Source organism: Aptenodytes patagonicus, chromosome 2 (genome assembly GCF_965638725.1).
Source record: "Aptenodytes patagonicus chromosome 2, bAptPat1.pri.cur, whole genome shotgun sequence".
Classification (NCBI taxonomy): domain Eukaryota; kingdom Metazoa; phylum Chordata; class Aves; order Sphenisciformes; family Spheniscidae; genus Aptenodytes; species Aptenodytes patagonicus.
In genome coordinates, this window is record NC_134950.1 from 74,690,345 (window position 1) to 74,703,510 (window position 13,166).

The following is a 13,166-nucleotide window of genomic DNA, read 5'->3' on the forward strand; positions in this document are numbered from 1 at the left end:
ACGGGAGCTCTTGCCCAGAGAACACGCTGGCAAACAGTAACCACAGCCGGTCCCAAAACCAACTTACTGTTTAGTCCACTAGTACTACAATTTTTATGTAGATATTACTGATTTTAGGCTACGGTGTCAGAGAAAGAGATGTTCTATACTTGACACATGATCTCATAGGTCATAAATCGTATACAATTACACAAACACTACTTACCAGTAGTTTAAACAGTGTTTTTTAGTTGTTATTATCTCTCCCAAGAGATTACTGTTATTGCTGTCTGTAGGTTGTGATTTACAGTAGTGTAATCATCTGAAAAGACTGCATTTGTTAAGTTTCTCAGATAATACAAAACCAAGTCAAGCAATACTTACAGATACCAAATGGACTTAAACAAAATGCTTTTCTTAGCTGAAGATGCATTATTTTATTGTGTCCCACCCATCCACTCTCCAACAGGCAGAGAAAAGTTGTTTTTAATTGGGGGACACATACTAAAATGAGAAAAAAATACAAAGGGATTTCTGTGAATTCTAATATTAGTGGTATCATCATCTTAGTGTGACTGAAGTGTTCAGTAACAATACAAATACCGCTTGACTCTTCTTGTTTAAAAGAGCACTAAGTCAGGGTTTTTCTCCCAGAACCTGACATCAGGTCTGTGAAAGTCGTCTTCCCTGAAGTGATTCAGAAAGAAAAACTATGTGCTATTTTGTCTCGAGTATGTAAAACATGGATATTGTTGGAGATTGTAAGAGGCCTGAAAACCCATTGGTAAGTTTTCTAGTAATAAATTATTGTTTATTAATTTACTAAAAATTACTTAGCCCTTCAGGAAAAAGATTGTAATCATGCAGGGAGTTTGAGCTTTTTTCTTAACAGAGTGGAGTTACAAAACCTTTTTAACCTTATACTAGTTAATTTTTACTTTGATATTCTTCACCAGTAAAAAGCCTTCCCCTTTGCTTACCTTAATTTCCTTGTGCTTTGGTGGGGTTTGACACTTACAGGCCTCTACCAAAGGAGATCAAGGCACATCTCCCTGCGTGTGCCTGCTACTCCTGTCCTCCATGGAAGCCCATATATAGCAACTCCATAGGGATCCAGAACGCTATGATGGAGAAAGCCGGGAAATACAGGACAGTGAAATGCAGGGGCTCTGAAATGAGCCGGCCCAAGGCCTGTCTGAATTGAATTTTGCTGCTTTCCCGGACATGGGGCCGAGGTCGTTCCTAGTACAGGTGCAGCGAAGGGCAGGACTGAGGCGGGAGGTTTCCATGGGTACAGACCTGCTGTACAAACCAGCGGTGAAAAATCAAGGCAAGAGCCCTGGAGCTCCAGCATCCTGCTCTCCCATCCACTGGAGAGAATGGGAAGGCGGAGGCAGCAGCTGCAGCTGTTGAGACCTTCACTCCTCTCATCGCCCCCAGCACACCCCTTCCCCTGGGAGCAGTCCTACAGCCCCACGCGACCCAGCCCCCGCCCCAGCTGCAGCACAGCGTCCTTGCAGCACCAGGGCTGTGGCCATACTAGTATGTAGTAGTTCAGTTTTGCTGCCCTGGGCCCGACTGCTGCAGAGGCAGTTGCCTGCTTTGCCCAGGCCTAGAGAGCAAGTAGATCCACCCAAAGCATGGGGTAAATACAAGCTATCACAGTCTTAAAACAAACAAACAAACAAACAAACAACAGAAAACCCCACAGTAAACTGGAGGCGAACCCCCGCCTCCAGTGTTTGCTGGACCAGCAGTGTTTGGGGCAGGTAGCCGCACAGGAAAACAGCTTGGCCTCTGGTGAACATCCTCATTCTTTCTGAGGGATAGGACAGATGAGGCAAGGAAAATATGCTTTCCACCCACGAAAAAGACTAAGGGTAAAGCTTTGCCAGTTGGACTGTACCTTGCGAGTTGCTGGACAAGCGCACTTCCCATTAATGTCAGTGGGATTTCTGGGGGAGCTTAGCAACTGGCATGCTGCAAGCTGTTGCAGGGGCAATGGAGGGGGATGACAGGGGAACATATTAATGCAAATGCATGTGAGGCTGAAGCCATCCATGGTCTGTATTAAGTAACGCATTCAGGTGATACTTCACAGTAACGGTTGTACTTGAACAAATTAGTCCTTAGCCTGACTGCTGGCTTTCTGCTTTACAGATACGGCAGTACTATTAGTCAAAATACATTCTCCCCAAGTCTGAAACGGTATTTGTCACTGCTTCTCTTTTCAAATGCCTTTCTTTTGTCCTCTTTGCAGTTTAAATTCAAGTTATTTATGTTTATCCAGATAACATCCCATAAGTACTTTTAAATATAAATGTACTCCTCAATTTTCACTTCTTCTAAAGCTGGCAATAAAACATACTTTAAAACTACTCCATGGCACAGACCAGCTCTTCACTTAGCCGTATTTTCTCTTACATGCAGCAAGGTAGGTATTGCTCAGTTGTCTCATAGAAGGCATTGAAGAGAGGAGCAGGTCCAGATGCTGTTCGCAAAAAGAACCTAGTCGGACTGACGACGTCGTACATGTTGGCTGCTAGATCTTTTCTGTCCTCGGCTTCCTGCTAAAACAAATGCATTTTGATTGTTCCACATAGTAAACTGTTGTTGATCAATGCAAGGCTGAATGGTGCTGGTGGCTGACTCATCTCTCTTGGCTTGACTACTGCACAGCCTAATGAGTAAAAGTGAGGTACTACCGACTAAGAAAAAAGGGCCAGTAGCCAGCAAAGGAAAAAACAGGCAAAGAAAAGGGATTCTAGCAGCCATCATATGGACAGAAAACATTGAGAGAAGAGTCACTAACGTTTTTGCCAAATCTAAGCTGTATTTAATTTTCTGATGTCGATTGATTCAGTAGGACACAAGTTTTGAAAATGGAATCATAAACATGGTGCGGTAGAAATTAGCTGAGAAGCAACATCTTAACTTACAGCGCAGGAGTGCGTGGAGCACTCACTGGTGGTGAGGGAGCCTGGGTTCCTAAAGTCATCCCAAAGAATGTTAAAAATGTTTGTAGGAGAGAACAAGCTGGTGAAATACGATTTTCTGAGCTGCTGTCTGCTTATTTAAAGCATAAATGATCTTACAGCAGTTCTATGTGTTTTCTTTTCATATCAATGTTAGGCTTATCTTATAACACATCTTTAGTTTGTAAAGTAAGTTAAAAATATCCATTCTAAAACTTGGATGCAAAGAGAATGTAGCTTGGATGCTTACTGGCATGAAGAGAGATATCCTGTCTTATTCTTTTTTGTTCTGTGATACAGTTGTAGCATTATCTGGTATCCAGGGCTTTGAAGGATCTATTGTAAGCATGTCAAAGACTTTTTAAATTACTTTGGTTTAGTAAATATTAGATCACAAAAACTGAGGAATGAGTCCCACGGACGTTCATTAAACAACGTGTCCCATTATTGCTTGTCCTGTTTAGGAGTTGAAACTAAACTAGCATTAGTAACACTCTACATATTTATTCTTTCAATGAGAAAAAAATCTGTTCTAACAATTATCATGTCTATAGAAATGTGCATTCAAGACACAGTTTAGACATTAACTAGTCACCACTGCCTGCTGCTTGTGCACTCAGAGAAAAGAGGTGTCTTGCACAAGATCCCAATGTCCATGATGGAGCTGGGGTGAGACAGGACTGCTGTCCCGTGATCAGTGTCTCACCTCCTTAGCGACCTGGACAATCCAGGACTAACAAGCTATGGGACAAGTGTTCCACTTGGCAGTTTTGCACATGGGAAGAGAGTATTCCCACAGCAAGTGGTAACTCACCTAGCCGCCTTTCTGGCTAACACCCACTGGCTCGGAGAGCTAAGGGAGGTAAGTGCCACAGGTACAGGGCAGTTGGTGGAGCAGGGGCATGAAGGCCGCGTGGTTGGAGGCTAGGAATGGCTGAGCCTGAACTTGGACTCCAGATTAAAACTTGACAAAAGCCTAAGGCCGGGACAAAGATGCAGAAGTGAGAAGACAACAAATCAGCATAAGAAAGAGGACAAAAAGAAAGAATGGGCAGAAAACCCCCTGCCCCCTTGCCCCTAGACCTAGTTTCAGGAAATCATGGTCATTCTGATGTTGGCATATACTTGTCAGCGCCCCCCCAGTAAGAGTCCAAACTCTCCTTCGGTCTCCTTCCTCTAAAGGGTGACAACGTTCAGTCGCTATAAGTTATTCTTCTGGTACCTCATGGTGCAAAGGTCAGTGTCCTGACGTAGGAGGTCTCACCTTGCTGAAGACCATCTGGGTGTCAGAATGCCACTGGACAGTGGAATTCCTGCTTTTTTTAGCATCATTTGTAAAAAGTCTGGGAAATTAGTACTTTTTTGTACTAATTGGTACTAATATTGTACCAACTAGGAAAGGTAGAAGAATAATCAGGTTGTGAAATGAAGCACTCAGAAACTACGAAGTGTCACAATTAAGAGTTACCTGGTGATTTGATTTGATTTGATTCTGTCACACATATTCATTAGGATATTTTAAAAACAAGTTTGAGTCCAACTTTATTTATGCTGACAGTTCTTCAATGCAAATTATTTGTGTGAAGCTGTTCGTTTCCACAGTGCTCAGTACCATAAACAGTCATCACAATAGCAGCACTTGCTAGGTATTTCAGCTTCATTTTACAGATGGGACAAACTTCTTCATAGCCAAGTGGCAAGCGCATCTGGCAAGGCAGGTTTAGAAGTTGGGATACCTTGGTACCTTTTCCTTAATTCAAATGACTGTTTCCTCTGAGCCAGAGCAGTACATGAAATATACAGGGTAGACATGAAATCCCATCTCTACAGAAATTAATATAACTCAGACATTATGGTGCAGATACGTATCCTTAAGGTCTAAGTTATTCTGTTCACCAAACCAAATTGCTTACAAATTGGCAAACTAACAAATATCAGCATTTATCAAAATTAAATCCATATGTTCTTCAAATCCATGTATCATCAACTACTTCCAGATGTAAATATCCATGGATAGTTTTAAGGAACCTCAGTCTCGCAGTCAGTTTCCATCATGATTCTCAAAATTAGCACTGTTCACAAGCGATATACAACAATATTTGGTCTCTTCAGGAAACAATACTCGTTGCTTTCCTTAGAGCCAGGTATCCTGTAACCACATCTGAAGGGAGCATCCGAATATAGGCAAATTCTTCAATAGTACTAAATCTCAGCTTGCTCTGGGGATCTGTGTAATTTGCCTGAAAAAGAAACAATGGCAGAGACACTATTCAAAGAACATCTCGAAACAGAATACTAAAAAAAGCGTCTAATTACAAGACCACAAAATAGTGAATTTCTTTTCCCAGTAACAGCACTGCTGTTCTACCATGTGACCAAAAGTTTGTACTTTTTTCTTTCTCCTCGTGTCAGAACTTATGAGAAGTTAACAGACCCCTATAAAATCACATTAGAAATGCATTAAACATAACAGAGGGCTGAAACAGTTTCATACAAAACACAGAGCAAAAGAAATTCCTCAACTCTCTAAACTCACCCTAGCAACTCTGTGCCTTGTGCAGCCTCTCACAAGGCAGCTCTCCAAAGAGTCAGGCTGCTGCCAATAAATTACCCACAAAGAGGCTGAATTATGGGTGCTCTGATAGCTTTGGACTGAGTTTCTCTTCCTGCATACAACTTAGCTTTTAATTTACTTTAAAGTGGTTGTTAAAGCAAGGGTGTCTCAGCTTATGGTTCTGTGACTGAACTGATAAGAAATTTGAACTCAGCATTGTGCTTTGCTACAGACGCCTGCTTTCAGGGTGGCAGCCTGGCCAGCTAACCCTGAGCTACGCTTGTATCCTCTGCTATATTTGGACCCTGGGCGCCTGGGAGCGGTGCCAGTTTCCGTCCATCCTCTCCCCTTCCCTGTTCCTACAGAAACCTTGAGCTCAGATGAGCTCGGGGGCAGCACGGGAGGCTGGGCTGGAAGAAGGCAGTCTCCAGAGTATCCCCTCTGCACCTTCAGCCTCCAGGACAATCACCGCCCGTTCAGCATTGAATTACCAAGCGCCTGCCAAGGCTCTGGAAGTGTCTTCTGCACCTTTCTTTAACAGGAGACAGTGGCAGGCTGCAAGGCACAGGCAGCTGAGATCCCTTAAGACATTGCTACTAAAAAAGAAAAGGCCAGGAAGAGCTGGAGCATTCCCCCCATCCATACTGTTGAAGTGCAGAGCCCTCCACCATTTTTATGTTGGAAAGGATCTGTTGACCATGGTAACAATCCAGTTAATCGTCTGGCCTGATAAGACTTCGCAGAAAATTAAGTGTTATTTGTAGCTTGTCTCTTTAGAAAGAAATGCTACAAGGTTAATTAAACCTAGTCAGCTAACAGTCAAACCATCAATTAATTTTCAAACAAATGGCAAAGTTAGGACATTAGGAGTGAATTATCCCTGGTGGTAACTTCACGGTTACAGCAGGTATAAATTTATTTTTATTTCACACTTTAAATCTGGCCTCATGTATCTAAGAAAAAGCTAACCAAGTAGACTGCTTTTCAAATGTGCATGATTCTGTAATAAACTAGCCAAGCAATATCTGCAATTTGTGTTGCGCACCAATCTAGGTTAAAAATATTATGGCAGTTCTTCACCATTCTGATACTGGGCTGTAGTGTTTGCACACACTAATGTACGGTAACTAATCATTTATGCCATGACTTCAGTCGGAAAACAAACTACCACTACTTCAGCAATAATTAAAACAGATTAGAAAAGTAAAGTAAGGGGATTTTGCAAAGAAAAAACTCGTCATGTTTAGAAACTAAAGTCAAAGGCCACAGATACATGCTCTTCAAATACAATAAATTAGTTATCATCTCAATCTCTTTCTATAGTAACAAGGCTGATCCATTTTCAGAAAAGGAAGAGAAATATAAACATTTGAAAGTTTGGCCTTTTTTTAATCTGCTTTACAATAAATTACTTTGTTTTGCATGTTAAAATACCTAAATACTCATCTTGCAAGTTTGGAAATAAAGTTTTATTTTGCAGTGTCAATATAGCAGATAATAGCTTTTGAATTCTAGACTGCCCTACAAATATAAATTGGCTGCTCTGCTTAGACCACTGGTAAACTTAATTCCATTTGTGTTACACACAGAAAGAGAAGAGGATCAGTAGAATTTAATTGTGGCATTTAATATAACTGCAGGTATACTGATGAGATATTGTTTTAATACACTTCTCTTTTTTTGTACCTGCTAGACCATTTAATTCTTCCCTAAATGGGTAATGCTAAGGAATTTATTTTACTTTTTTTTTTCCCCATGGGGAATCCAGCATTCCCATAGAAAATATATTCTTACACAAACACTTTCAGATTTTACACAGAAAATACAGGGACATTTTTCTTATACTATATTTCTAAAATATTCTATCACCCCACATATCTTCCTACTAGGAAATGATCTTGAAAATAAATTTAGTGCTTCTTATGAAACATTTCTGGCTTAGCAAATTAAAGGACACACTGTCTCAGTTATCTTAATAAAAAAGATTTTTTTTAAACACGATATTTTTATCATGGTCTGGAGAAACCTTGCAGGCCAGGTAAAATAGGAAACTTGACTCATGATGCAATTAGAGGACGGAAAATTAAGGGGGAAAAAAAAAAGAAAGTGGAAAGACAAAAAAAGGAAACAAAAGCAGCACTGAATGGACTAATATAGAAAGGAGAGTATTTATACCGAGCTAGAATAGTTAAAGTCCATAAATCACGGATGGAGAGGAGGAGCTGGTAAAGAAAAACTGAGGAACTGAAAGGAAGACTCTTATTTCCTATGGCTAAACTGACCCTTAGCTGGTAGGGACACGGTCTTCACTCACACCTATAACCTGCATCATCATCTCGCCATAGGTGCAATGACTGACTAGTTTTGAAATGCATCAAAGGCCAGTGCCGGAAAGCATTATTTGGTTCCTTGGAGAGGGGGCAGTGAAAGGGACTTATGCCCTTATGCTGTCTGCCCCCCATAAGCCCCTCACAGGTCAGAGATGTTGCTGCAGCGCTAATAACACCTGGTGTGAATGCTACTAATACTTGCAAAGCAACTCTAAGGGGAGAGGATAGGGAACAAATGAACACCATTAAGTGACCCAATATGGATTTTTTGCTATTTTGGTGAAATCTACTCCTTATTATTTTACATGTCCACCTATCCCCCCTTCCTCCATCCACTGCATCTTTATATAGAGTAGGGGTACTTACGCAAAGTTCCTTATTCAACTGACCCCTGCTCCTTGTCTGAAAACAAGTTGCTATTATATCAAAACAATACTCTTATGAGTACAAGACTGTAACTCCGCCTGGCTGGAGGGAACTATTTTCCCTGGGTTTGTGAGCAGCCTCTGTCATTTGCTGTCTGCCAGATCATCTGCGAGGGAGATGTTGCTTTCCCATTCCCTCTTGAACACCAAGAGTTACCAGCCTCGATCCGACCAACCCACTCCATTTCTAAATCATGCTCAAAGGCACAGGCTGGAAACATGCCACCTCCTAGGTGCCTTATTTAAATGTGTTACTTAAAAAATAAAAAAGTCAAAGAAAACATACGCTGCCAAATCAAGAACTCAAATGTTAGGATGTGCAGGATTACAGTTGGTGCTATAGCTATTCTTTGATCCCTTGCACTGTGTATCCACTATAAGGCAGTCCTTAATTAAGTGCTCACCCTTTTTTTTTTTCCCCAACAGGGGCTTTCACCTAATTCAGTGAACAGAATGCAAGGTGCTGTGTTAACCTGCATCAACATACATAACAAATGTGTATATTTACAGGCATCTCTATAAGGTGATATCAACCCTGTGAGGTGGGCTAGTGCCCTATGGATGAGAAACAGATTAAACTGGGGGAAGGGACCCAGAAATTCTAAGGCTATATGATGTTACAAAGTTTTCATTACTGTTGTTATTTAGCATAACCATTACTTAACCCTTTTTATAGTCCAAAATACAACATTCCCATTCATTTCAATTGTAATAAATGCATAGGCTTCTGCAAAATAAATCACTGGGGGCTGAAGGTGAAAAGTGAAAAGATATGCTGTTACTAACACCTGTTTTGTTTTAAGTAAAATTATTCATGTCACATAGGAACAGTGTCAGCAGCAGATACAAAATTTTTGTTGGGCAGAATTCAATGACTTTACTCCTGTTTTGTGCCAACAGAATCTTTGGGGAATTCAGGTGCCAAATTGTAACTACTGAGACTTTTTGGAGCATGTGCAAACTGTATCTATGTCAAATGTGGGGATTTTTTTTTCCTTTTCTTTTTCTTTTTTCTTTAACAAAACCATGTAGAAGAGCCCATCTGTGACACACAGGCTATACATCTGCCAAACTCCAAGTTCCAGCTCTGAAGCATGGGGGTATTTGAAATTCTCAAAAGTCCATGCCAAATGTCTGTCTCAGGCTGATTTGTTTGATGGAAAGTTTGAGAGTAATGATAACAAGATTTTTTTTTTTTAACCTGGGCCAATCAATATAACTTTGCCTAATCTCATTCTTGGAAATTGCTGAGCCATCTTTTTGAAACTTTCTCTAAAAGATAAAATTAAATAAATCAGCCTCAGGCAAATACTCAGCATAGAAAGTTTCAGTCAGCTTGGCAAAGTTAGGAGTCATGGAGACTGTGGGCCACCAGCTTTCACTGTAACAATCTAAAGAATCAGAAATGATGGGGACCAATGCAGACTCCACAGCTGGGAGAGTGGTGTGACAGAAGCCACCTGGCAGGACAAGGTACTTAATCTGTCCTGACATATTAACATCCTAAGGATTTTGTGATGTAGTGACAGTATTTGGGATTTGGCCCTAAATCACTGGACAACTATCAAGTGCAAGGCTGAATAGGAACCTTAGCAAGTACAGCTTTTACAAAAGCATGCACCAGCTTTATTTCATTGTGGAAAGTGAGATGCCAATTTTGAAGAGAAAAATACAATACTTACCGGGAGTCCTGAAATGTCTGAGTATTTCTTGGCAGGCTTAAAGGAAGGAGGAGCATCAATATTAAAATCTAGAGAAAAACAAAGGGATAAATTCAGTGTGCTATATATATTTTAAAACACAAACCCCAAATGTAAATAGGTGTCCTGCTTTTGGCTGGGATAGAGTTAATTTTCTTCCTAGTAGCTGGTACAGTGCTGTGGTTTGGATTTAGGATGAGAACAATGTTGATAACACACCGATGTTTTAGTTGTTGCTAGGTAATGCTTACACTAGCCAAGGACTTTTCAGCTTCCCATGCTCTACCGACTGAGAAGGCTGGAGATGTACAAGAAGCCAGGAGGGGGCACAGCCAGGACAGCTGACCCAAACTGGCCAAAGGGACATTCCATACCATGTGACGTCATGCTCAGTATATGAACTGGGGGGAGTTGGCCGGGGGAGGGGTGACCGCTGCTCGGGAACTGGCTGGGCATCGGTCGGCAGGTGGCGAGCAATTGCATTGTGCATCACTTACTTTGTATATTCTTTTATCATTATTATTATTATTTTCCCTTCCTTTTCTGTTCTATTAAGCTGTCTTTATCTCAACCCACAAATTTTACTTTTTTTTTCCGATTCTCTCCCCCATCCCACTGGGGTGGGGGGGGAGTGAAGCGAACGGCTGTGTGGTGTTTAGCTGCCTGCCGGCTTAAACCACAACTGTAGGTAACAGTACTTCTTTAAAATGCCACCTTTACTTTCTGAATTCTCTATTAACTAGCAGCACTAAGGCAAAGAAATACGAAGCAGAATTACCTCTGAATACATTTAGGCTGTTAGCACTGTAAACAACAGCCTGATTTTGCTCACCTCTCTAAATAAGAGTTCAGTAAGCAGAACTGCCCTCCCCAAAAGGAAAAATGCAAGAGAGCTATTTGAAATGTATTGATTTCTTCAAAGTCTTAATGAATTCCCTTGCAGTCAGTTATTTGCAAAGAACAGTCATTATCATATGCATGGTGTATGTTAAGACCTCGAAACATTGCTCAAGACTGCAGGTCTGAAATACTATAATCCAGAAAAGCAAAGTAATCTTTTAAATCAGTTAAATCTTTAAGCATGTACCACTTTAAGGCCAGTCAATGACCTAGAGAATTGTCTGAATGTTTAAATTAAATGATGGAAATTGCTGTTCTTTGGTACCCTTTAGATAGCAACTCTCGTTCATAAACATTTTTAACATACAGTTGGTATGTTTAAGTAGTTAAATCCCCAATTGTGGATGTTTACAAAAATATCTTGTACCTGACTCATTTCTTTCCTCCTTCCTGATCTCCCTTGCACCTCATTCAGATGCTATGATCAATTCAAATGCTCCATGCATATCAAATTTCTAACTCATCGTCTCATAATTCAAAAGACACTAATGCCACAGACAGCTGGTTTTAAATATGCAACTGAATTTTTTTTCCCACCTTCTTAAAAAACAGCCTGTAAATTTACTGTTGCAAACAGAACATAATAGAAATAGCAACATCAGCAGATTGTCAGTTACAATAGCCAGGAACACACAGTAGTCTGCATTTTTCTGTAACAGTTGCATCTAAAACACTTCAAAAAATGGCAAGCTATTTTTGGATAAAGCACCAAGTCTGACAAAAAGTATATGCATATGCTCAATTCTGAGATGTCTCCACTTGCTTAGGTAAAATCTGAGGACCACATTCTGTCTCCAGCTACGTTCACTAGTATCCTACTTTACAAGTAGACTTGAAGTATATCTAGATTAAGACCACTGCTGTAACTCTGCTCCTGTAGATGAACACCAGCTAGCTGTAATCAGGACTGCTAATAGTGTAGTTTCAGCTGTGCTGAGCTGAATAGGGGATGTAGGATTCAAATCTCCCAATAATCTAGGATAAGGAGCTGGATAGGAAGCTTGGGCTGAGGTCTAAGCTTCTGCAGGTACGTGGCTTAGCAGAATCTATTTGAAAATAGTTCAAATATAGCTAATCAAGCAGCAGCCACCTGTCAGAAGACATCTGGGCTGTATGCGGAGGAGGAGGCGGCTCCTCAGCAGTGAAGAGGTGACAAAAACCTGATGGGAATAAGGAGTTTCTGACCTGGTTCGGATAAATACATTTCCTTTATTAAACTCTATCCCCAAATGTATTTGAACTTTCTCACAATACTCCAAATTATTTGCTTCCCCCTACTTTCCACTTAGGGTTGGTGAGTGTGATTGGACTAGTCTTAAATGTACTACTGGACCCTGTTCAAGCAGGATACTGCATGCGCTGATGAAATAATTTAGGTTTGTTTTAAAGAAAGGTATTTGTGTGGATTTTATTATTTATAAATACATGCAAAGCGTCTAAGCAGCTTACAGCTAGGATCATTTAGTTGCCATGGCAATGCCCTTTCAGAAGCAAGAATTTGTTTTAGGTTCTTCCAAGTTCTGTTCTTCTTGCCAGCTGCTGCTCCACCAATGCCGGAGTGCTAGAATTAAAAATATGGTGTTTAGAGAAAAAATAAATAAAGAATACTACTTCAGAGTGTGACACTTCCATTTCATAGTCTTTCTGATACGTCTCATCTTGTCATGAACATTTGTTATCCTCACTTACTTCATCAGCAGGCTAATATACTGTACACTTTAATCTCGGCTGCAAGAAGAACAAAGCTTTTTGGACTGTGTCAAAGCTACTATGTTTGGGATTAACTGAAGGAAATGAAAATCTGCTTTTTACATGGAAATAGAAAATCAATGTGGTTAGGTTTAGCCTGAGATTACAGGATTCTGTATGTACTTCCCATCGTATTAGAACTTATTACTATGAAGTTGTGTTGAAAACTGTGATTACACAGCTAAATTTTCTCTCTCCTTTTTATGGCATATTACAGGTGCAGCTCTAGCTCTTGTAAATTATCCGTGACTGTAGAAAACGTAACTGATCTTGCAAAATGTAATGAATACTATGAGAAACTTTCTGGAAATTGTATTTTTCTTTCAAAGGATAGAAGAAGAATAGAAAAAGAGTAATAAATAGAATGTTGGCTGCCAAGACAATTTTGCATTTTGAAAGGTACACTAATGGAAGGCTTGCCACAGGTACTATAATGGTAGTTTCAGTTATCAAATGTGACTGCTACAAAGTAATTTATTTATGTCCCTCCAGAGACAGAAGCTGCACAACATACTGTACTACTTCTAAATGATCAAAGGACACAGATTTACAGC

General features: G+C 40.3%; 1 protein-coding gene across 1 annotated transcript in view; it reads right to left on the reverse strand.

The window, feature by feature from the left end:
* Positions 1-4,468: 4,468 nt before the first annotated feature.
* The window catches only part of INO80C (INO80 complex subunit C), a 31,712-nt gene continuing 23,014 nt past the window's right edge, over positions 4,469-13,166 (reverse strand). Inside the window, exons 3-5 of the mRNA XM_076330237.1 lie at positions 12,313-12,424; positions 9,946-10,013; positions 4,469-5,194 (exon numbers count right to left, since the gene is read on the reverse strand). Of these exons, the coding sequence (XP_076186352.1) occupies positions 5,063-5,194; positions 9,946-10,013; positions 12,313-12,424 (312 nt within the window). The 3' untranslated portion in view covers positions 4,469-5,062. The remainder of the gene's footprint in view (positions 5,195-9,945; positions 10,014-12,312; positions 12,425-13,166) is intronic.